General features: G+C 39.6%; 1 protein-coding gene across 4 annotated transcripts in view; it reads left to right on the top strand.

The window, feature by feature from the left end:
- CDC42SE2 (CDC42 small effector 2) overlaps nucleotides 1–26,441 on the top strand; it is an 87,818-nt gene that overhangs the window by 18,511 nt on the left and 42,866 nt on the right. For 2 of the 4 annotated variants that reach the window (XM_080362411.1, XM_080362412.1), the window contains exon 4: nucleotides 12,547–12,643. The exons of the other annotated variants lie outside the window; for them this stretch is intronic. In XM_080362411.1, coding sequence (XP_080218537.1) covers nucleotides 12,547–12,643 — 97 coding nt within the window. The remainder of the gene's footprint in view (nucleotides 1–12,546; nucleotides 12,644–26,441) is intronic. 4 annotated transcript variants of the gene reach the window in all.

Below are 26,441 nucleotides of genomic sequence, written 5' to 3'. Positions count from 1 at the left end.
GGCAGGGAGGGAAGAGAACGCCACAGTGTGAAAATATGTGTATTTCATTCTTGTGCCAGAGACAAGTAAAGTGCAGTGGGTGTTCCCAACCTGTTGGCTGCCCTTTCTGTACATGTTCCAGGAGTGTCTGGAGAAAGCTTCAATCACAGGTCAGGAAGTAGAGTCTTCCTGACTTGCCTCCCTGGAAGTAATGGAACTGATAGGTTTAAAATCTCAATAAACATCTTACAGTATGTCCTAGACCAGCCTAAAAAAACCCCAAGCAACCGAACAAACAAACAAACAAAACCAAAAACCAAACCAAAACAAAAAAAAAAAACACCACCAAAACCCAAATTATTCAAGTCCTAATATTTTTCTTCTTTTGTCTTGAGTGTTTCGAGGCTCCGAGTGACAGATTGTAAGACAGTGATGCAGGACAGTGCACCAGGGCCATTCCCTGTTGCCTCCTTATATAGAACTCTGCAACATTTCCCTCCCCTGTTCCCCTACAATTGTGTGGCTGGACTTGCATCTTCATTCACATAGCCAGTGTTTCTTGTTGCATGATTTTGACCACATGGTGGGTGGATGTACTTCCAGTCATGTGAAGAAGGTGGCATTAAAGCTTGTGGCTCTTCATCATAGTTAGTGTATTTCTCATCTGGTCTCATGATACTCTGAAACATATACTTTCCAGCTGCTTAGAGCAAACCCAGAGCAATCTGGGGGGAATAAAAACCAGGATAAAAATGTGTTTTCCTTAACTTTTCCATTCTAGTATTGCTACTTATCATTTAATTCCCTAAAGATCTACAATACTGAAGTCGGAGAGAAAGTGGGGAAAAAAAAAATATTTTCTCCCTTATGGAGGTAATATCAAAATGGTAGTGAATTTTAGATAAATGCTTTTACACCAGCAAATGGCTTGAGTTTGTCAAGGAAACCCTTATTTCATTCATGTCTAGCACTAAAAGCTTCTCCAACATTTCTGCAGTATACTTTTGCAGCCAGAAGTCCTAGCCTAAAATGCTAGTGGATCATTCATGTGTTGTGTTTCTGTCTGGGTACCACCACAGAAAAGCCTGCATATCTTCAAAATGTGAAATACGTCTTTTCTATTACCTGGGTTTTGTAGTATATTTTTTCAAATTGGGTTCATGGGCTGTCTTTTCTGAGCAAGATTTTAATGGAATTTAGTTTCCTGTGGAAGGAAGTGTTTATACATCATTCATCACACTTTCATCAATTCTGAATGACTTGAATGTTCAGTTTAGTAATTGATTCATGAAGTTGGAGCAATGGCAAAAAGAGTTGTTTTAGTTCCCTTATTTAATTGCTCTAAGGGCAAAGGAAAAAAATTCACATAAGATGTTGGATTTTATTTTCAGTTTAGCTTCTACCTCCAACTCCTGAGTTCTGATAATTGCATTAATCCTGTAGAATAACTGGGAAGTAACACAGGTGCAGAACTATGCTCTGCTGTTACTCCAGATGCCCATTTGTACAAATACTTGCATTTCACTACTGTTGTCTCTTGCACCAGCTGTGTTTATATCTGACTGTTCTCCACCCTTAATTGTAAAGGTTGACTCAAATCATTGGGGTGCAGCTGGATTTTCTGATTCACCTTCTTACATAGGTCTTGAAAAACAGCTGGTGTTTTTTTCCCTGAAACGTTTTGTTTGTATTTTGAAATAGAATCATAGAATGTCCTGAGTTGGAAGAGACCTACAACGATCATTGAGTCCAACTCCTGTCCCTGCACAGGACAACCCCACGGTTCACATCATGTGTCTGAGGGTGTTGTCCAGTCTCTTCTTGAACACCGTCAGGCTTGGGGCCGTGACATCTCCCTGGGAGCCTGTTCCAGTGCTCCAAGACCCACTGGGGGAAGAACCTTTTCCTAATGTCCAACCTAAACCTTCCCTGGCACATCTTCCTGCCATTCCCTGGGGTTCTGTCATTGCTCACTACAGAGAAGAGATCAGCACCTGCTCCCCCTCCTCCCCTTGGGAGGAAGCTGTAGCCACCATGAGGTCTCCCCTCAGTCTCCTCTTCTCCAGGCTGAACAAACCACGTGACTTTGGCTGCTAGTAGAACACAGCTGATCCAATTGAACGATATTAATTCAGAAGTCCACAGTGCAGCTTTTGCTGTCACTTAACAGTAAAGTGGACCATGAAGAACAAAAACACTAAAGCTTCCTGCAAATGGAAACCATAAAACAGGAGAAATCTAGAAGCTGGAGGGCATCAATAAGAAAATTACTGTAATGGAAGCCAGCTTTCATTACACCTCTCTGTGTGAAGAGAATAGTAAACAAAAAAAGTAAAATAGGAAAATCTGTTGGGGAATATTGGGTGATGTTTAAACTGCTTTGTTTTCCTTTATGGGTAAGCCATCTTGCACTGTAATGGGGAAGAGAAGGAGAACACAAGGCCCACAAAGAAAGGATGCTTGGAAGTACACCTGCATGATGTTCAGTTGCCGTAGTTTGAAGTATTGAATACGTACTCTGAGAGATCTTTCATTTTGAAGGTTTTATATTTAGACTTCTAATTAGCTATAGAATGTACTTTGTAATGATATTTAAAGTATCTCTAACAGATTGGGAAGTTATGTTCTGTAAGATTGGTTTTTTTTTTTCTCCTTTCTGGAAGTACAGTCATGCTGTAGTCTTTTCCTTAAATTGGCTAAGCTTATGTACAGTGTGAAATATGGTATCCTGAAAAACCTGTAAGTGCTTCCTGCCCTCTTATGCACGCTGTACTTTGCAATCTTTTTTTTTTTTTTTCTTATATGTGATTTTATGCAGGGAAAAATCTGCCATTTCGTGATTTAGGCACAAAGCCTAAGAAGCCTAAAAATGTAACTGACTTTTAGCACCATGAGTAATCATGTCACCACAGAAAATGCCCCAAGCCCATGTGGTTCATAATGCTCAGGACAAAGTGCTCTCTGCAGTGAGAATGCCAAGGACAAATGTCCTGGGACTACTTGAATGCTGGCGTCCCATTTCCTGGGAGAGCACAGGCTCTGTTCATACACAAATTGTTGAGTGCTTACTGTCTGTTTTCTGTACATCAGATTTGTAGTTACCCTCCAATGTACAATGCCTATCCATTCAGAAAAGCTACCACACAATGTGCGTACATTATATAATCAAATTAGATCCCTATAGATATAAAATAATTAAGGATCCCTATTCTACAGCATGAAATTATCTGTGGTACTTAAAATCTAGTAAGTTAGGTAGCTCAGAGGCAGACAAGCTCATACAAAGTCTAAGAATCTGATCTTCACAGCGAGCTGGATTCAAAAGTGAAGACAGGATATGTTTCCCTTATTGTATCTAAATTTTGTTATTGAATTCCGGGTGGAACTTCTAACCATGGCAACTGTCTATTTTCTTCGAAAGAAGAAAAATTATATTCTCTTCTATTGATTCTTGATACTATTGTTACAATATCAAGAAGGAAAGAGGAACTAATGAACAGACTTTTGCTAATGGCCCGATTTAACTTTCAGATTAATCTTTGCCGTAGAAAATACTCCTCCACTCTCCTGTCTTCTTTTGGACCAATAGTTGCTATACCACACTGAAAGGCATAAAATGGATCATTTTCTACACTTGTTTTTTAACATTATCTACAACTTACTGGATACTCCCTTAATAGGAAAAGCAGTTCAAGCATGTCGCTTGGAGGAGGGTTGTGTTCCAGTAGGAACTTATTCAGGACTTTGGCACATAGATTCAAAATAGTGTTTTGAAAAATCTTACTGATATTCAGCCTTGGACATGCAGATTTCTCAGGTGTCTTGCTTCCTTTCTGTGGTTACACACACACACACACGTAGTCTGCGTGTTTACTCATGCTCAGAATTGTTGCAGTTTGATCAAGCTGTTTGGATGCTACCCTCTGTCCAGGAGAGACTGATCCAGTGTCTCAGAATATGTTCCATTCCAGTTATGCTAGGCTTCTCACAAGACAGTATGTCATTTCCTTTTCAAAATCTAATGAGTAAAGTAATATCTTGCTGTTCCTTCCTCATTAAGCATGAGCTAGTAGCTGCAAACTGCAACATTTTTCAATAATTTGATTTCTTCTTTTGATGGAGACAATTCAGAAGCAGCACATCTTGTCTTTGCCTTTCTCTGTATTGAAATACATAGCAGTTTTTAATCCTTCTAGGCTTTTTTGATTCTTGGTTATTAATCATACCAGGAACATTACCTGTTACTAACTAACTTGGGGACGAAGGGTAAGCAAGCCAGTATTTCTATTATTCCTGTTGCATAATAGATCTGTGCCTCTCTCTGGCTGGGTTATGCATGACCAGCCATTCTTTTGAGGCTGGTTTGTTACACTTCAGTCCAAGTATTTGTCAACAGTTATTCTATCAGTCAAATTGGGTCAACCAGCCTTTGGTATGAATTATGTTCGGAGGCTGAACTGCATTTACACATGATGAGCACATTGATTGGTGTAGGAGTCTAAAGAACTGGAAGAGTGCCCTCAAGCTGTAGCTTCCTTAAATCCCATTGACTGGCAGAAGCGGAATGCTGCTTTTGAATTGACTTGGGCAGGAAAATAGTGGTGGGGGAGGTGCAATGGCTTCACTGGCACTTTTGTTTGCTTTTTAGTTAATAAGAGCAAATTATAAAATGAAGATGGTAATGGCAGCCTAGCCTCCTTTTAAGAGTAGTCTTGTCAAGTTAGTGCTAGTCTTGGGGACGATGCTCTTACTGTGGTAAGATGGAAATGTACTCTCAAAGAGGAATGCGTGGGTGATATTTATTTGCAATATACATATATGAAAATACGTTAATTGCCTTATGCAGAAGAGGGAGTGGAGGCACAGGAAAGCATTGTAATTAATTACTGGAGGGCAGAGGTGCTGGAAGAATTGATTTGTAATACAAGAAGCCAAATCTGTAGTTGAGTAGCACCTGCTTCTCAAAAATCTGGCAGGCTTTGATTGGAAACTGCTGGTTACTTGGCACTTCTGAAAATCTGGCTATCTAGCTTTCCAGTTGTGTTTTGAGAGGCTTCTAACATAAGGCTTCTAACTTGAGCTGCCACAAGAGACTGGGGTGCTGCTAGATTCAATGTTTTCTGCCTTTTAATGGACTGTGACTTAACAAGTACATGAAAAGCCAAACTGTGACATGAATCTCTGTAGTCCTAGGTGATTTTGAAGTGCAGATTCCCCAGGCTAGTTTGTACACAAATGTTACAACTTAATTGATCTGTTGTGGGGAAAACAAACTCATGGAAGATCACTGAGATTTCTCATTGTTAACACTTTCCATAAAAGAAAAACATGATTTACTGTCAAAATTTCATTATTTACCTTCGGAAAAGGCAGTCTAGAAAATTATTTTGTCAACAAGTGCTCTCTCATAAACACAGTAGTTCCTTTCTGTACCCTATTCTGCTCTCCATCTGTTTCCTCAATATCTTCTGCATGATCTTTGCCTCTGGATATTTAGATATTTTTCAGCAAAGCTTCTTACTGCAGTGGGTTATCTGTTGCGGTATCATTACAAGTGCTTTTACTTCCACTTTTTTCAATTTTTTATTTGTTTAAAAACAAATCTCTCACCCAGTTCTTTTATATTGTATGTATACTCCAGGCTTGTTTCGTAAGTGTGGTTCTTTTCTGCTGTGCCTTGCTTCTCTCCCTCTCTGTTGCCCGCAACTGTAACCTTTCCTGTTACCTTTCTGTCTCTTCCTGTTCCTTTCCGCTGCTTGTATCTCAAAATAGCTGTAGTGGTCGTTACTGGTGGGGTGATGCTGTTAGATGGACCCAGAATTTGAAGGCTGCTGGATAACACTACATTGTGAAGTCTTTCATGGGATGGCATGGGAGAAAACTGTAACTACTTCTGTTTTAAGAGCACTGGAAGAAGTTGCTAGTTCTGCAAAAACTGACTGTGGTAGGGTCCTGGTGTACGTTACTCATGTAGTAGTGGAGGCTCTTGGATGCTCTTTGTTAACCTAATATATTGCATTGTGGTAGATAGAAACCCCTTGTAAATAGGCATCAAATTCCCAGCTGTAAAGCTTTGTTGCAGAAAAGTCTGACTTTGTTATATGTCCCCAAACAAACTGTAACAAAAGCATATGCTTGTTCCAGTCTCTGGAGACTGATATACTTTCATTTCCATATATGTTTAACGAAGTTACGTAGTGTTTACTTACCAGAAACTTCTACAGTAGTGTAGCGCTACAGCTATTACTAATTTGGTAGTTCAAGCTGAACTCAAGTGTGGAAGTGGTTTTTTGTTTGTTTCACTACTTTTTTTTTTTTTTTTTTTTTTTAGACAGCTGAGAATCCACTAGGAAAAAAGATACATTCACAGATATCCAGAAATAATAGCTTATTTTGCAGAAACTGATTATATTCTGAGGATGTGTTCAATAACACGGTTATTAATAACAAGCAGTTATGAAAAGAAGAAATGTCTGTCATTTGACAAATTAAAAGCAGTAACTTCTCAGAAAAGCTTTCTAAATGCTTTTCACTATTTCATTGTCCTGCTATTAGTATTTGTATATTTTAGAAAGTACTTATTTTTTGAGATATTGAATTTTCAATACTGCAGTAAAATACAATATTCATTATGAAATAGAAGAAAGTTTTTTAGACTATTGTTTTCAGAACTTCCGCAAAAATCCCACTTTGCCTCTTTACCCATCAAAATACTGATACAGAATTAATGAGTGAAAGTTGATGAGCAATATGCACTGACTATTAATACTGGTGTTACCAGTGCTGTCTAAATTTTGCCACTGTCTTGGATATTAGTATATTATAAGGGAAGTTAAATCAGCGTTTGTTTTGAAATCTTAGTCTCAAATTGAGGGTGAAAGCTTTGTACACATCTCACTAGAGCAACTAGACTGCTTGAGATATCTATATATAACAATATAATGTACAGACAACTAGTTAATTTCAGATGTTCAAAGATGGATGTACTGGTCACATAAAAAGCAGATTCTCTTTTGATGGATATCAGCATTATTCACTACAGTGCATGTCCAAGAACTGCAGTTATTTCAGCAATACTGCTGTTCCTCTGGCTCTTATTCTCTATTCTTGTACTTCTGGCTTGTGTGCTACATAACGTGAAATGCATATATTGGTGTTTTGGTTTGGTATGGTTGGTTGTTTTTTTTGTTTGTTTTGTTTTTATTCCTTGGGCTCCAGCAAATAACTGTCTCTAACACAGGAATTGAAGTTCTTCCTATCAGTAGTTCTACCATCCCCATTACAGAGCTGTATAACAGGAGACAAGAGAAAGGTTAGGTAAAAGAGCAGGTGGAATAAAGTATTAAAATAAATAGTACCACAAGTAAGCATGGTACATGTACCTTTTTTGATCTTGTGTTCCTACTTTAAATATTTATGAGATATTCACATGGAAGAAGGCCCACAGTTGTGGGTTAAGGCATCACAAATTCTGGATTAGAAGAACAATTAACTTGCTGTTGCACTAGAAATATCTGAGTCATGGTCATTGAATAATGCCAGTTGTATTCTTCAGGATCTCTTTATTTAAACTCCTGACGTTTTCCAGCCCCCAGGTAGTTAAGTACTTTAAACAGAACTGAGAAAGTTAACCATAAATGTGCTGCTTTTTCAAAATCTGAACTTTTAAAGAAATGCCCTTGCAGAAATTAGGCTTATTCATCTCTGCCTTCACATGGGGCTCAAAGACCTCAGCAGAAGTACCAAAATGAAACACATTAGGGAAGATCTAACCTGTTTCTGAAAAGGTTACCAGGAAATAGACTAGACTGTCTGATATGTGTTGATACATCCCGCATCAACACCGAGTTAAAGTGTTATATTTCTGTTTGTGGTCCTTCCAGTGTTAGATCACAGGTGTCAGCTCATGGGATAGGTCGCAGCCTTTTAGTTTCAGGCTTTATTTGGAAGTCCTCATCTGCTGCCTCTTTGGAAGTGCAGTAAGTGCATAACCTTGCCAGGATGCTCTGGTAACCTTATGGGCAGAAATTCCTATCACCTTCTATGGAGACATGGGTTCCTTGGAGCTGGCAGAAATCCCAAATATTTCCTCTGCTGTTGCTAAAGAGACAAACCTGCAGGTACAGGAGTCCTGACCTGATAAAATGAAAAACTAGTCTGACCTGTAGGCAAGGCCTAGAAAAGCTGTGATTTTTCTTTCTACCTCTTGCTGTGTCATAATCTGACACCCTGTGTGACAGTGCTTCTACACCCCATGTACTCTCTGCATATGCTTATTAAGGTAAAGCTAATGGCCACTTTGGATTAATTTGGGGCAGTCAACATGGCTTCACCAAGGGGAAGTCATGCTTGACCAACCTCATAGCCTTTTATGAGGACATAACCAGGTGGATAAATAATGGCAAAGCAGAGGATGTGGTCTGTCTTGACTTAAGTAAAGCATATGACACAGTTTCCCACAGCATCCTTGCTGCTAAACTGAGGAAGTGTGGACTGGATGATTGGGTAGTGAGGCAGACTGTGAACTGGCTGAAGGAAGGAAGCCAGAGAGTTGTGGCCAATGTGGCAGAGTCCAGTTGGAGGCCTGTATCTAGTGGAGTGACTCAGGAGTCACCAGTACTGGGACCAGTACTGTTCAATACATTCATCAATGACTTGGATGAGGGAATAGAGTGCACTATCAGCAAGTTTGCTGATGACACCAAGCTGGGAGGAGTGGCTGACACGCCAGAAGGCTGTGCTGCCATCCAGCGAGACCTAGACAGGCTGGAGAGTTGGGCGGGGTAAAATTTAATGAAATATAGCAAAGGCAAGTGTAGAGTCCTGCATCTGGGCAGGAACAACTCCAGTGTCCAGTATAAGTTGGGGAACAACCTGTTGGAGAGCAGTGTAGAGGAAAGGGACCTGGGGGTCCTGGTGGACAGCAGGATGACCATGAGCCAGCACTATGCCCTTGTGGCCAGGAAGGCCAATGGCATCCGGGGGTGTATTAGAAGCGGGGTGGTTAGTATGTCGAGAGAGGTTCTCCTTCCCCTCTACTCTGCCCTGGTGAGACCACACCTGGAATATTGTGTCCAGTTCTGGGCCCCTCAGTTCAAGAAGGACAGGGAGCTGCTGGAAAAAGTCCAGCACAGAGCCACAAAGATGATTAAGGGAGTGGAGCATCTCCCTTACAAGGAAAGGCTGAGGGAGCTGGGTGTCTCTAGCCTGGAGAAGAGCATACTGAGGGGTGTCCTCACTAATGTTTATAAATATATAAAAGGTGAGTGTCATGAGCATGGAGTCAGGCTCTTCTCAGTCACAACCAATGATAGAACAAGAGACAATGGGTGCAAGCTGGAACACAGGAGGTTCCACTTCAATATGAAAAGAAACTTCTTCACAGTGAGGGTGACAGAGCACTGGAACAGGCTGCCCAGGGGGGTTGTGGAGTCTCCTTCTCTGGAGACATTCAAAACCCACCTGGACACATTCCTGTGTAACCTCAGCTAGGTGTTCCTGCTCCGGCAGGGGGATTGGACTAGGTGATCTTTCGAGGTCCCTTCCAACATTCTGATTCTGTGATTTCCGTGAAATAAATGTTCTTGGTTTCCATTGTAAACAGCTTATTTGCACATAGCCTCAAAAGGCATGATTTATGAGTTCCTGTGTATTGATACTCAGGGTTCTCATGGAGAATTAATTTCTTTCTCTGTTCATTTTTTTGCTATTCAACAATGATTTCTTTGTGTTGAGGAAAAGGAGTCTAAAGTGAAAACCAACTGGTTTTGTCTCCTTTTCTCTGACACTAGAAGTGCTAAACAACTTCTTTCATAGGAAGTTGCTGATAATATACTGGCACTTAGAAACAAGATGGTACCAAAAGCAGTCCAAGAAAAAATTAGTTTTTAACTTTTTTTTTTTTTAAATTTATGTATTTATTTTGCTTAATTTTCACAATGGAAACACTGCCCACATCCTTCTCCCCTTCATAAGTGGCGCTACCCTGTAAAAGTGCTCGCAGAATGAATCCATCTGTAAATGCCAGTAAAGATTTTAAGTTCAGACCTGGGAAAGTAGTTCAGTGTGAAAAAAAAGCACTTCAGACCATAGCAGTGTGTGCTGATTTGGTAGTCATGTCCTTTTGTGTTTTGTGTCTTCAATCTGTATGTCCCAGAGGGGGCCAGGGCTTTTAGACGCAGCTCCTTCTGGAAGGTTAGAAATACTAGGACACGGTTTTTTACTGGTTAAAAACAAAACAACCAACGCCCACACAAAACACAAATCTCGTTTCCCCAGTTCTTAAGTCAAACTGCAGTGTGAACTTCCCATCAACTCATGATGACTGGATCATACCGGAGCAGCTTCTGGGGACCCTTCCCTGGAGGGGGCAGCCTGTTGTCGTGGCAAGTGGCTTGGGGACAGTACCTGGTCCCCAGTGCAGCTCTTCAGGTATGGGTGGTTGGGATGGGGTGGCAGGAGCTGCCTGCCTGCTCAGTGCTGGGGAGAGAAGGAGAAGCAGATACTGGAACCCTTTGTGCCCATCTCAAGACATGTGCTGCAGTGGGAACAGGTCACACAGCTGCAACCCTGGCAACTAGGGCCCAGAGCAAGGGACAAGGGCAGCTTCCTGGCAGAGGATCGCCACGTTTGAAGATGAGCAAACTAAAATGGTAGCATAGTCATTAGAAGAACTTGTGTGCCTGTTTATCTTCCTAGTGATTTCTCTCTTTTTTTTTTTTTTTTTTTGTAATTTAACATTTAGACTGAAATTGATCTATGTGTTTTTCAATACATAGATAAATTAATGACTTAATACTTTCCAATGTCTTTTGTTATTTCTGACTGCATATTGGTTTGGGCTTTAGGAGTTTCTTGTATTGAACATATGCCTGTAAGTTTGTTTTCATAATAAACTTCATAAAAGTCTTGATTATTTTTTTTTTCATTTTGGTTTTAGAGTCTTAATTTGATAGCATATTTCCTGTTTAATACAGCACCAAATTCATTGTCACCAGTTAAAAGCATGAAGGAATTTTGTTCAAACTGATTTTTGTAGCGTAGAGGCACAAAATCCTGAAAGCAGCGATGGTTTGAGAAGCAAATTTATTGTAAACAATGTGTGTGTGTATTTATCTATATATAGATTTGCATTAGTTCTTCTAAAGTGGTCATTCTTGTTGTGACAGCTGTTTTCTAGAGAAACTAAATGTTTCGTTTGTAAGATGCAGCAATCTGATCTGTTTGCATGGGGAGTCCCATGAATGAATTGGGATAACAGCGGTGATGTGAATACAATAGGCTTCATTAATTACCCAGCTGTGGATGGTGATTCACCATCCACAGTTCTGGCGGCATGTCTGGGAGAGAGGGGGCGTTTGTTTGAGGCAGAGTCTGAGTAATGAATACCTTAAACCAAGTGATCTATGGCTGGGTGGCAGACAAAGGGGGCTTTGGGGAAGTGACTGATTGTCCTATGTGAAAGGAGTGCAGCCATCTCTGGCCTTCATGCTGAGCCTCGCATGTGAGCCATTGCCCCTTCTTTTGGGGAGAAAAAGGGGAAATAAATCCACTTAGGAAACAAGTGCACCTTGCCAGTGAAGGTGCTGTTACTGCTGATCTAGTTACTGTAACATAGAATGGTGAACTAGAAAGTTTGGTTATTTTGTTTGTTTGTTTGTTTGTTTTTCCAGTATTTCAAGAAATGCAGTAGCAATTTTTTGGCAAAATAGTTATAGATTTATTTTTGTTTTCCCTTGTCTTCCACTTTCTTACCTCCTATAAGGAATCTGCAATGTCTGTGCTACAGGCTGGTTGTGAGTCAGAGCCCAGAGCAATAACAGCAGCAGATGTGATGATTCCTGGATGTTCACTAATCAGGCCAGTGTGGTTATCTGGGGCAACCACGAGTCAGGAGCACATTCCCTTCTGCTGACTGATATATAGGCCAAAATGTCCTGCTCAGGAGCTGGGTGGAAAGCTAGAACAACATCATCTTGAACTGTTCAATCACTTCACTCAAGCTTGATTGTAGATGGGATGAATTACTCATTTAATGGCTTTTCTTTTTTTATTTTTCCTCTTCCCTCACTTGTTCTGTATTCAGCCTGAGCAATGAAAGAGGACTGAAGGTGAAAGCTAGAAAGAACACACCTCACTAGGTGTGTTTGTTGACTTGTTGTAAAGTGCAAAGTGAAAGGCCTGGCGCCTGTAAAATATTTGGAGACACCTCGAGTGTCAAATTATAGAAATATATGTATTTTTGTGAGGCGTAGGAAATATGAAGGAAATGTTTTGGTCTGGCATAGGATTTGAGGCTTTAAATGCTAAATTTCACAGCTGTATCTTGTGCTCTTTGCAGAACTTGCTAGTGAAAGCAAAGTTACAAATTCAAAAAGTTGGACACCCCCTGTAACAGCCCTTTCCTTTATTTGAGAAGGAGCAACCAGAATGGAGAAGTATGTTAAAGAGCAACTCTAACTTTCTCTAAATGTATACTTCTAACACCTTAATCTTAACTTTCAGATAAAAATTATTATCCCAGGCCAAGGAATTATTGTGTGGTTTGGGTTTTTTTTTTGTTGCCAGATACATACAGAATACTTCTGTCAGCAGATTCAAGGAAAATGTCTCCCATCTCACCCAGATACCAAAAAGAACTAAGAGTTGTGTGGCATTGGAGGAGGTAGGATCTCATTCAAAACAGAGAAACTTTGTATGGTAAACTGAATTGTCACCTTACAACTGTTCAACAATTTACTCAACATAGTTGCTGCTTGTTTTTCATTTCAGTTGATTTACTTACATGGAGACTTGATTGTACCCTCCAGCAAAACCCTAGTGACTCATTTCCAGGCCTTTCACTGGAAAGGATTATACAAATGAAATACTATGATGTTATTAAGTAACTTACCAAAAAAAACCCCAAACAGAAATAAGAGAAATGTGAAGGCAGAAAAGACCTGTCCCCCCCCCCCCCAATCCCCCCCCTAGAACAAGAGATGATTCCACTGAATTTTATAGCTTAAACTTTCAGTGGTAATGGAGTGTGCCAGCAGTTCTTTAGCATGCAGAAAAAGTGCTCACCATGAAGTCTGTAAAGACCAATTGTATTTACTTAAAAGCTATTACAGTCTCTTCTTCCAGTGTGGCTGCAAAAGTTCTTAGGAGTTCAAGGTAACTGGGAAAAGGGGCAAAAATCTCCATAGAACTAAAAAAAATAGTGCACCTTGTCTCAAAATCAAAAAATCTGCCATTTTCCCTCTCTCATAAAAGGCAGTGTGCTAGTTTGGGCTATTTTTACCTTTCCAAAACTTGTCTGTTTAATTCCCATTTCTTGGTCATTTGCCGTGGGAATTTGTGGGAGAAAATGAAGCTGTTGTGCTACTTAGTGCTTTGTATCTCCAAAATGCTGGGGTATTGGCATAGGACAAAGTTTAAATGTGTTTAAATCCCAAGCATAGTCTCATTTAAAGGGGAGCATGTACCAGCATCCATAGGCTCTCCTGACTGTGGCAGTACCAGAGGAGGTAGTGGATTTGTATGTTAGGAAACATTAATGGTCTGTCATGTTTCTCCATAACAATACTTAGACTCAGGATGATACTTCTGAATAGGTAATATATATTTACCCTGTGGTCTAGGGAACTAAGTATTTGCCAAGAGAAGTAACTCTGATTAGGTAAGTTTACCTGTCGAAAGAGTAGAATAACAGAACAGGCGGTCAAGAACAGAGTGGGTGGTGTTGGCAAAGCATTTTTTCAAGCTTAAACTTGGAAGCATCTGATGTTAAATCTGTCACGAGCTAAGCCTTGTAATTTGCCTCACTGTCTGTGCCTTGTTCTGCAGTCTTCATCAACATAGTTTACGAAAAAGGTCCTAGAGGAACCTGGCAGTTCTTCCTGATACAAAGAGCTGCAATGGTTGCTGTTGCTGTTTTCCCTATGGCTTTGTCGTGCACATTACAAAAGGATTGCCTGTTGCATTGAGCTGTCTGGAAAACTTCCGTAGTTGATCTTGAGTAAAGGAACTTGTATTTCCTTGTTTCAAGTGTGCAAATGGGTTTGGTTGACGTGAGAAGCACTTGAGTCTTTATACTTACATTTATAGAGATTCTTACTCTGTGTGGCAGCAGCATTCTTTTCATTGTGAGGAAGCACAAGTATTTTACTTCAGATTTGTTATTCAGGACCTTTCACATTTATCAGTAAAGCACCCTATGTCTAGTGATTGTTTTGGAACGAGAAATACCATGGTCAAAACACTGTTTATTTTTCAGGCTTCTATTAGGGGTTTTGTCGAGGTCAGAGTGTTGGAAAGAAGGTGGCAGTGTTTTGTACATATTTTGTCTCCCGTCCATACCTGTTTGCAAGCAGATGGATAAAATAAAATAATGTAGGAGATTGGCTGAAGATGGTATGCTTCTGACCCATACTACAATTGCTAATGTGGTTTCTTGTAAATAATCTCATTTCTTCCCTTTCCTTTCTCCCAGAGAAATTCTCCAGAGCCATGTCTTTGGGCTTGAAAGTGTTCATTCAGTGCAGATAAGCAAATACTGTTGGGTAACGTGACAGTGGAGTTGAAGTGCCCACGATGGGAAAAAGAATGTAACTTCATTGCTGTGCTATCTTAGAGTGATAAGATTTTATTTCATGCTGCTAACGTCTGCTGTTAGTAGATGCTATTTTGGCCATTACAAAATGCAATGTTTAGTGAATATTTTTTCTTGACTACGTGTGTGCACAGAGGAGAGAAGTATCCCTTAAGGAAGTGATAAGAAAGCAAGAAGTAAGCAGGGACAATATCTGAAGACTGTACCAGGCCAGCGTGGGGACCTGGACAACACAGGACAAGAGCAGGAAGCACAGCTGCCTCTGTGAACAAAACTTCTGGGAACCTAAGTGTAAAAGGACTCTGTAGCAAGAAGCACTTAGTTGGAAGGGCTGCATTTCACCTTCAACATATGGAAGAGGTAGACTCAACACAAAAGGGTTGCTTGGCTTGTTCCTTCTATTTTGTTGTATAACTTCAGGCTCCTATCCTGGGATTCGACGTGTGAGCTTTGCAGTGCAGGACTGCAGGGAGAACAGAGGCAGCACAAAGAGGAAAAGCACTACAGCCTGAATATCTGGCAGCTTGGCACACCATAACGGTGACTGCATTTTTTGCTTGAAATAGTGGCAGAAAGATGAAAGGCACACAAAACTCTTTGTAGCAGCTAATAATGCAAGTATCTTGAAGGGAAGGGTTGAAGAGGAAGATGTACACAGATTTGGGGTTCACTTGTCCTAAATTCCTGATTCCTTTGTCACCTTAGTATCTTTATTCCTTTAAGATCTGAGCTGTACCAGGTAGATTATCCTATGGAAGCTAGATGTGTAGACAAGACTGACAGAATATTTTTTAATTTAAAAAAAAGGGGGAATACATATGTGACAATTGTCAAGGTGGATTGTGAAGTATGGAAAATTTCCACAAAGCCTTGATTAATTCATTTCAAAAGAAAACAATATATTGCATGTCTCTTCTTGGAATGTCATACATAATGAAAATAACAGTAAAAGGCAAGTGATGTATGGTCTCCCCCCACGCACATACCTTCCAGATGCTTATTTGTACTGCTTCCTGTATTTTGCCTTTTGAAAAGTGAGGAGGTTGAGAAAATGTTGTTTGAGAAAGGGGGGGAGGGATGATAAAGTTTTTGTATAACTCTGAATTATGTGGAAATGAAGGATCATACTTTTAAGACTTAGATTACTTAATCATTAGAATAACTTTCTAATGGTACTAGTGGATTCCCCATAACTTGTTTTTAAGTGATATTTGAATGGCTGTTTAAAAAAAAAAAAAAACACAAAACAGACTAGAAGTCAAAGATCTTAGTTTTCATTCAGTTGTGTAGGATATTAGATAACAATATTTTAGAGGCCTTTTCAGGCTGGAAGAACCAGTAGCTCATTTATCACCACTTCTGTTTGCGTCTACAAATTCTAAAAACAAAACAACAACAAATCAACCAGCAAAAAACCCTCAAAAATTGGCTAAATGCAAAGCAGTAGAAGCATATTAGTGACTACAAATCAGCTGGTGGCATAACTATATGCTTATTTGTTTTTTGACTTGTTAAAAGTAATTATTTACTTTCAACTTAATAGTATTTGACAAAGAAAAATCATGCAAAGAAATGCGTTGTTTTGCCGTGGTGATGTACTACAAAATACATGCATCAGTGAACAGGATGGTGGTATTTCTCCAGATAACTTCTGTAAGTCAGCATTAGCAAATCAGCTTTCTTTCCAAACCTTGATTTGTTTCTTTACCTTATTTTTCTTGTATAGCTTGTCTTATCTGCAATCTCTTATTTGTAGTCTCAAGCCTTGTCGAGGGTTAAGATTGCAGGGTGACAATAAAACCCTGGCAGATGTATTGTTAACCCCCTCTTCCCCCCCACTTCCCCCTTTTGCCCCTCCCTCTCCCCCCTTCCACTCAGGACAGGCGATCGGGAGAGAAAAAGAAGGACAGAGAGAAGAGAGTTGGAAAAAATTAAAGATGTTTTACTAATGCTACTAATAAGAATAGAGAAAATAATACAAAATATACAAAACCAATCTTGAAAGTCTCAGCAACTGCAGAGCCGGCACCCAAAGTCCTGGATTAGACTCCACAGCCAACCAGAGCTGGATTCAGTCTGTCACTAGGCCTCAGTTCGCAGGGACGACTAGCAAGGTCCTCTCCTAATGTCGGCCATAGGGAAAAAAGGGAAAGGAGAGCTGAGATCCTCGTGATCTCCCATTTTATATGAAGTATTCACGTGAATGGAATGTTATACACAGTTGGTCAGTTGTTTCTCGTCGCCCCCCTCGCGAGATGTCCATCCATGCTTATCAATAAGTTTGCATTCCATTGCTAGGTTTTACCAAAACATGTGTCTGGTTCTCCAGGAAAATGCAGTTAATATGAAGGCTTTAGCTGACAGGCGAAATTCACTGAAAGAGAAACTTGTTTTTAACAAAACCAGGACAAGCCTGAAGTATAAAGTCTTTATCTTGAGAAGATCATTAGACATTTTAAATTCCTGTTACATGAAAATCCATTCAAAACAAAAGAGAAAGTTCTAGTGATTTATGCAAAATTATGTATTAATGAACAGTAAAAAGTGCAGTGCTGTATGGCACACTTACAGTCCTGTGCTGTTGCCTCATTGTAGCAAAGATGGGAAATCTTCTCTTACATGTTTTTTGGATTATCTTTGCTTAGTGTGTACCTGGCAAGAAGGCATTCATAGGTATAAGAACTGCATATATGATACGTTGATATGATACCGAAAGAACAGACTTGCTCTACAGTTATGGACTTTTAAGAAGGTTGTACAATGATGTTTTGTCAAAGAGCTGGTGAGTATACTGCAAAGCTTTTATAAATACAGAAGACAAGAGAAACAAAACTACTAAAAGTACAAAAAGCTTGATAGGTATTAACTCCGATGTGGATAGTATCGTTTTGCACATCTAGTAGAGAAGTAGTTTCTGTGGGTACTGCAACCACTACAATATATTCATAAAATAGCTTGCTACAGTCAGTCTTTACCACCCAAAGGAGGATTAAAACTAAGCTTTTCTTAAAGTGATAATGTTAGCTGAGAACCAACATGTTGTATTACTGTCAGACCTGCAAAAAACCACTTCTTATGTTCGTTCTGAACAGCAAAACTGAGTAAATGAAGAGATTCCCTTTAAAATGATTGTTGTGATATCATCATTAAATGGTCTGAATACTTGACTTTATATTTACATTGCTAGAATGCAATGAAAGCAGATATCAGGATAGATGTATAGAGGTTTTTAGAAATTCATAACAGATAAAGTTAGCAGAAGTGTATATTCAATGTTGGTTTTTTTTTCAAGACAGACCATTTCTGGCAATTTCAGAGTTCTCCAAGCAGAGTTGAGAAAAAGTTGTGCTTAGAAACCCACCTGTTGCTTTATATTAAAAGATAACATTTTTATCTCGTTCTTCCAATGCCTGCTTATAAAAATGGAAAAGATTAACATATAGGATTCTAAAAACTAATAAACATTTGTTGGCCAGTTTTACAGGGCATAGGGTTGCCCTCTGTGTTTAGCTCTGTGAGATGTCCTGGCTCTGTGAGAAGATATACATTGAAATCCATAAACTGGTGGAAATGCATGTACTTAGAACTAATTTGAATAAGAATGTCCTTGGCTATCTTGAGTTATAAGATAGTATTGTCATTATGCCTCAGTTTCCCACACATATGAAGTGGAAGATGTCAGGATCCTTCCTCAACGTCGGAGTGCTCACTGCAAAGCCCATGCTTACCATGAACTTTCTAATTGTGTCTTTTTTCTTAACAATTAAACTAATTCCTGTTAAATAGTTAACAATATGATCACTGTAATGCATTATCCTCAACGATCTTTATATATATATAGATATATATATATATATATACACACACACACACACGTGTGTACATGCTTGGTTGTTGGTTTTTTTTTTTTTCAGTAGTTCAGTAATTACCAGCCTTTGCTATGGCAATCCTGACACAAAATTATATCGATGAAGTCACCATGGCCCAAGATAGAAGAGTTACGCTTATGGTAGAATGCTGAGAGTATATTACATTCAGGAAAAAAAGCTGTAGTTCTTTTACCTACTTGATACTAATTTTCAAAGTTTTTCTAAACGTACGTTAAAGACCTTCTGATTTCTTTCCCACAGAATCATTAAGAAAAATGGGATGGAAAAGATCTGCTCATTCATCTGTTAATTTCTTTGCCAAGATGTGACTGTTAATGTGTGGGCTTTTCCCCTTTCTTTTTTTTTTTTTAATCTAATGCTCTGTACAGTTTAGTACTAAATGACTCATGTGTTGGAACTTCCACAACTTTCCTACTGAGACTATAGTACAGTTTCAAATAAAAACTAGGAAGTTGGGTTTTTTTAATAATTGCCTTCCTTTTTTTCTCTTATAGCTTTTACTGTTAAGCTATAATCTCATTTCACTTGGGTTACATTGGTTAAATCTGTGTTAGAGTAGGAAGGGGACCTGGAGGCTGGCTATTAAGAGTACAGAAGTGCTGATTTGCCAATCTATTTTCAAAATGTAATTATGCAGTTATATCAACAATATCATTTGTGCTTTTGGACATAATTTTTTTTCCTAATTAAAGGTGTATTTTATGCTTCCATCTATAATCTGAAAGTATGACCATACAAATAAAGAACTGCCATATTTACTAAGCTAGATTAGTTTCTCTCATGTTTATGCTTTGTTAATTTACCTTTGCTTTTTCATTCATTGGTGAAAACACTGCACTGGTATCTTAATTGCTCTCAGTGATTGAAAATACTGACTTAATACATACAGGCCTCTCTAGTTGACATCAAATAAACAAGAATTTCATGTCTATGTGCAGTACAGGCACCTTTCTTTCCCCTCAGTGCAACAGAATCTTTCCATGAAATGAAACTAAAGGAGTCATACAGAAGTCTCTGAGTTGGCTGTGTGCTCTGAGCTTCTCTTGAATTAATATGTACTAGTTATTGACAAATAAGTAAATGTTTTATAATAGTACTGTACCCATAAATTTATTTAATGCATCGAGTTTTTAGAATAAAAACGTGAAAAACCAGATCCTTTAAATCCAGATTTTTTTGTTGCCGTTACAGTAATCTGAAAATAGTTTAGTTTTAACATGCCGCAGCTTTGATTCCTTCATGCAAGACAATGCACTGCTTCTAGTCTGAATCTCAAAAACAAAGTTAGAGCTAGCTCTTGATGTCCAGCTCTTGATGTCCCCACAAATCCCTCCCCCTTTCCACACAGAAGCCCATGCAGGGGGTGAGGGTACAGAGCATGAGAGGCAGTGAGGAGACATTTGGTGAGAGGCCATCTCTGAGGTCAGGTGGGTCTGGGTCATGTCTATGTGTGGAAGTTGCAATAGCCAGTCCAGACTTTTTTTCTGTAGTCTGCTCAAAAATCCTGTCTGGTGCTGGTACCACTACTCCACTTGTGAGAGTCGGGTCCCCCATGGGCAGCCATGCTCAGCACCTCCGGAGGTGCCCACATGTGAAGTGGATTTGGTGCAGCACTATGATGGTGCATTAAATCACATGTCGGACAGCTGAGCACCAGTCCCTTCCTTCTGTAGACGTAGTGTATGTGACAAACAGCAAATCTAGTTTCATATCCAGCACGTTCTTTGTTGTTTTCTTTTTTCCTTTCCAGAGTAGGTGTTGTGATTTCTTGTCTAATAAGGTCGTTTGTTCTTGATGTAATTGACAGTTTAAGAGACTTTTGAAGGCAGAAGTCATAGTGTGGGAACATAAGTGTGACAGAAAGCTAATGGAAGTAAGCAGCAAATGCTGTCGGGCTTTGCTGTCGGGCTTTAAGGTAAAGGACGAAATACCTTCATTGACAGAGGGGAGGTTCGTGGTGTGATTGGTTTGGGAATTTGGGGAGAGGGAGGGTTAGGATTTTTTGGGAAGGTGTAATGTTATTGTAGCTACTTGCTAATCCAGAATAGAGCTCTCTGGTCAATTGTGGCAATCCAGCCTAAAAAGAAGAGTTGGACAGCTTGTTCATTTTTGTTTAATGAAATCAAAACCTAGTGAAGACTCCAGACAGCACAAACACTGGAGTTGACTGTATGTTCACAACATGTGTTTCTGAACACCTGGTAGCATGATAGAAAGTACTGTTTCTCAAACTGTGTTAAATTGAGAGGCAGATAGCTTTGCTACGAGTTGAGTTTTAGTGTACGAAAAACATTTTCTACCAACCAGGTTAACAATTAAACCAGTGACTGCGGAGGTAAACTGAGCAAAAAATGTCATACTATTTAAATCTTCTCTATTGCTCTGGATAGAAACACAGAGCAGATTTTCAACTGTGCTCTTTGCTTTAGAGTGTCTCATTTTTCATGCTGCAGCGTGAAAACCATTTGCAAGGAAGTAGACGTAGTGTTGAAAACTGCAGCACTGAGATTTTTGGGAGGAAATGTCAGTGGCAGTGTGTACCTTCCCTTCCAGTCCACTGGTTGGGTTGAGATTGGAGCCTGGAAGTTAGTCTCCCTTCATATGATACTTAATGTCAGCCAAGAAGCTGCTCCTGATCTCACTGAGTTACCTGCTTGTCTGGTTGTTATCCCCTGCTGTTACATAGCCTAAACCTTAAACAAACCAAACACTATTTCACAGAAAACTTTCAAACTAATGGCGAAATTGACACAACAGACAATGTGGTTATCTTGAGGGTGGGCAAGAGACCACCTGCTGAATCCAGATATCTCCTGAAAATTTTGTTGGACTGTGTCCTGAGGAACAAACCAGAAGTGCTGGGGTACTGCTGCAGTCCGCTCTTGCATAGTAGTGTAATACATACATAATATTTCCTTCACATCACAAAGAACAGGAAGGTCTTTAGTTTGAGAGATATTTGTAATTTTCACAGTTCATTCCACAGGAGTGTTTTCTTGATGTTTTTAGAAATTGAGAGGTTTTTTTCCTTTAAAAAGGAAGCCCCAAAATTATCGATTTACAAGAGCAGTTGTTATGAGAATTTTTGCATACATTCTGTTAGTAGGCTCTTGGATAAAACTGGATAGTTTGTGACATAGGATAGTCTCTGGAATTTATGAATGAACATTCTTTAAATTGTTGAAAGATTCAATTTACATCCAGAAAATCATATCCTATCTGTATTAGGCTTGTTTAAGAAGACATCTATAATTAAAATTTCTAACAACATGCTATGAGTATTGTATGGGAATACAGGTTTGAATGGCTGTAGTTAATATAACTAGAAGTTAATTGTGGAGTTCAAATAGTGTCATCATGTGGTTATTTGGTGTCAGAGTACACATTGCCTATTTACTTCCTTACAACAAGCCACTGACAAAGAATCAAGATATATAAAGCTTCTTTCATATTTAGTAGACAGGCATTGCAAGTTGCTTATGGTTTTATTAGGAGCTTTCAGTTTGGCGAGCTGAAATTAACCTCTTTAGCATATACAGCTACAACAACTTATTTTAAAGCTCATTGGAAAAATGACTGTTAGCCTTGACACACGTTTATTGTAGGTTTTTCCACTCAAGGGTTAGTGATCAATGTAGATAAGCCATATGCTGCTGTATACATGAGTGTTTCATAGGACAGCCAAATCATTTTGAGATTTACAGTGGTTTTACATTGGCAATAAAACTCCAGGTGACTTAACTACCACTGAGATATGACCCACAAGGCGTTTTCCAAATGGGCGTTTTTAGCAGTAATGGCCTTGGATGTTTATGTGGGTACACAGGGAACACAACTCAGTGTTCTTGGCAAGATAGGCACGTCATTTCTGAGGAGACAATTTAGCTTCCTGTGCGTTCAGTTTTCAGAACAGCAGTAACTGTTCTGCTGAGAATATGTACTTTGTTAAAATGTTTCTGGAACATTTTGAAACTCCCTTTTTTGTGCAGCACTTTGTTTCTTAACTAGGTCAATAATTCTGGTATCTCCATTGGAATTGCATTTCAGTGTTCGAGATTGTCTTGTGTACCATGTATTTCTATTTTAAGATTACTATATGCTTTGCTATTTTTCTACATATGTTATGGCATATTGTTTTTTGATTTTAAAATTGCACACCTCTCTACTTGATTTCTTAAACTTTATTAACTTTTAATTAGACTTTACTTGGTAAAGTTGTTCATGTGTCTAGTGTATAAAAGGAACGTGTTATAGGTGAATTATTAAATGAAGTTATCCTTATGGAGTTAACTAAAAGGGTTTTATCAACTATTAAATGATGATCACATGATAATGAATTGATTGAATGAGAATTAAATGGTAATCAATTAAGCAATAATTTAATGGTAATTAAGGAGTGATTAAACCAAATTTTCAAGAAGGGTAAGAAGAAAGGTCCTGGTAATAACAGGCCTGTCAGTCTCACTTCTGTGCCTGGCAAATTTATGGAGAAGATTATTCTGAGAGTTACTGAGAAACACATGAATGACAATCCAGTCATTGGTCACAGCCAGCACAGGTTCATGAGGGGAAAGTCCTGCTTGACAAACTTAATTTCTTTCTATTGCAAGGATTTCAGTAAAGCCTTCGAAACTGTCTCTCACAGTATCCTCCTGGACAAGATGTCCAGCATACAGCTGGATAAACACAAAGTGCAGTGGGTGAGCAATTGGCTGACGGTCAGGTTCAAAGTGTTATGTAACTGGGGTTATATCAGGCTGGTGGCCAGTCACCAGTGGGGCTCCCCAGGGCTCAGTTTTAGGGCCAGTGCTCTTCAGTGTTTTTTGAAAACTGGATATGGAAGTAAAATGTACATTAAGTATGTTTGCTGCTGATACTAAATTAGGAGGAGAAGTGGACTCCCTTGAGGCTAGAGGGGCCTTACAGGGTGATCTGGCTAGACTAGACACTGGGCAGTCACCAACAGTGTGAAATTTAACAAGAGCAAGTGTTAGATTCTTCACCTGGGATGAGGTAATCCTGCTTGCACATACAGGCTGGGGAACAAGGTGCTGGAAGGCACCTCCACAGAGAGGGATCTGGGGATTCTGGTCAGCAGCAAGTTGAACATGAGCCAACAGTGCCCTGGCAGCCAAGAGGGCCACCTGTGTCCTGGGGTGCATCAAGCACAGCATTGCCAGCCGGGCAAGGGAGGTGATTGTCCCACTCTGCTCTGCACTGGTGCGGCCTCACCTGTGTGCAGTTCTGTGTGCCTCATATTAGGACACCCCTAAGGCGGGCAGTGGAGGCATCAAGGGAAGTTCATATTGGACATTAGGAAAAAGTTCTTCACTGAGAGGCTGGTTGGTCACTGGAACAGGCTCCCCGGGGCAGTGATCGTAGCACCAAGCCTGTCAGAGTTCAAGGAGAATCTGATTATGTCATATGGTGTGGTTCTAAGTAGTCCTGCAAGGATCAGGGCATTTGACTTGATGATCCTTATGGCCCCCTTCCAAATCAAGATACTCTATGGTACTTTTAGGCCTAATATAAAATATTGTTTATCTCATTATAGATATCAGATGCTTGGTAAGAGGTCTCTCAACCTTGCAGAGTAACATGGAGAGGTGTCCCTACTCAAGGGGGAGTTCACTGCTGTGCAGCCTGCTGCTATGCAGAAGAGTTCAGTGGGCTGACGGGGGCTACAGAGATTTAAAGCATAAGGTGACTGACTTGTAGTCAAACCCTGCTGTGGTGTACATACAGGTGTGCGCTGCAGCAGTTTCAGATTTGTCTGGTCCCAGCTCAGGCTGGTACTGTTGGCTTCTGATAAGACATGCCCTAGATTCCTTAGTCCCTGTGAAGATATAGCCTAAGACATTTCTCATGCGTTACACAGAGGGGCTGTCTTCAGTCACACCTCCTTTTTGGTGATGCCTGAACCAGAGCGCTGTTTACTCAGCGTGGGAGAATGCATCACAGACTTGTCAAGCAACAAACTTCACTTGCACTTAAGCCCCAAAATTAGTAATCCAGTATCTATCACAAAATGAAAATCAGTGAGGATCTTCAAGATTTTGTTTGCAGTTACATTTTCTATAAACTTGCCTTTGATGAACATTTTTTTAGTATTTTGCGAAAGACATACAAGAGCTCTCTGTGGCCAAGTATTTCTTCCAAAGAGTAAATACACAAATTCAGCTGAATATTAAGCATAATTTGCAGTGACTATCAGCTTGGAGGAGAGAGAAGGGAAGAGCAATATTTCCTCTTAAGTAATGTGTGGTATCTGAATTGAGGTGCAGTCTGAAGGTGGTCCCAAGACAAGATGTTTGATTAAGGATTTCTTATATGAAGCAACCTTGTACAGGTACTGGTGCTTTTGCCACTAGTGAGCTGTGTCTATGTCTGCATGTGCAATGGCTTAGTATGGACAATTGCAGAGATAAAAAAAATCTCCTGAAACATTTTACTCCCCTCCCTATATCTTATTCTGCTTTGAAAAATAAGTGTTCTTTTCAGGAAAAAAAAAAAAAGAAAAAAGAAAAAAAAAGTAAGGAGGTGCTGTGGACCTGCAAAATGTCATTTCATACTGACTGCAACTCTAACACATGAAATTTCTCCTTCTCAGCTCACCTTAGAAACTTTTTCCAGGTGGTCATTGTTTTCGTTATTGCAGACTGTCTGAGGTTTGTAGAGGTAAAAGCTTACTAGCTTTCATGTTATTTTTATCCTTGCTGTATATAGCATGATAGCCTTAGCCATGAGAATGGAATACTTTGTGGTTGCTGCAGTTACTGACCTACACTTTGTGTGCGTGGCTTCACAGAGACATGTGCGTGCACACACAGTCATGGTATTTGGTAGGCTTTTTGTGTGTAGAAGTGGTAAGAGGGGTTATCTGTGTTGTGGAAGTATAGAATCTCTCTGTGCATAATTCTTAGTAGTTATATTTCCATTCATTGTTTTCTTTGCAGTTGTTTAAGGCTTATAGAATTAGGACACCCTTCTGCATTATGGCATATTTAAATTAGGACACATGAACCCAGCTTCTTTGTTGCTACAGTTACGTTTAGGTTTTCATTTCCCTTAAATGGCTTAAGAAATGTCTCGAGACAGAGGAAAAGAACCTCTTCTTGCTGTGTGCTGCTAGATAAAGATGAAAGGTAACCCTCCTGTCCAGGTGTCACTTTGTGCTGTGTGTTACACAGTAATGCTAGCAGACTTCTGGCTATTGATGGGAGGAGAGGAGGAAAATGCCAGGCAATTTATGCTGCTTTGCTTACTGTAAGTACTTGGTCTCATAATTTTGTACTTGAGAGGGAGGTGAGGAAGTGACAGCAATAATCTACTGAAATGCATTTAAATATCTTTAGATACAATGGCAGACTTCCATTGCAAGGCTGTCTATCTTACAGTAGCGAGTTAAAATCTGCGGTAGCAGTCTGCCGTGTTGATTTTTTGACATGAAACACTATACTGGTGAGATCTGGCCTCTGTGAACTCCTGACAGTTTTAATGACCTTTCTCCTTTTGTTCCCGCTTATTTTCTTCTACCCTAAACCATCCTTGGAAGTTGCTTTGGCATATTAGTTTTCTGTGGAAAAATGAATATGATAAATGCTATGAATAATGCTTTTCACCTGTTATCATACTAAAAAAAACAGGTAGGGGTCCCTTGAATATCTTGTATGGCCTGTCACATAGTTTATCACAAGTACATTATTCCCCATAGACTATTCCATTCCTTTTAATGCTACACTGTTCTTAAAATTATGGACTCTCTGGAGGTTCTAGGTTTTGGATTGTGTTGTGGGGTTGATTGGTTGGTTTTCTTTCCATTCTTTATGGAAGTGGTACCCTGTTCAGAGCCCGCCTTGGACCACTATTTTGCCTTGGGGTTTGGTTTGGTTTTTTTCCCTCTCTGACTGGTATTACTGGTTAGAATTAACAAGGAGGCCAGCTGAGAAAAGTGTTCTTTTGCGTTACTTTCAGTGAGG

The sequence above is a fragment of the Nesoenas mayeri genome, assembly GCF_963082525.1.
Source record: "Nesoenas mayeri genome assembly, chromosome: Z".
Taxonomy (NCBI): Eukaryota; Metazoa; Chordata; class Aves; order Columbiformes; family Columbidae; genus Nesoenas; species Nesoenas mayeri.
This window is presented reverse-complemented; position numbering and strand designations above follow the sequence as displayed.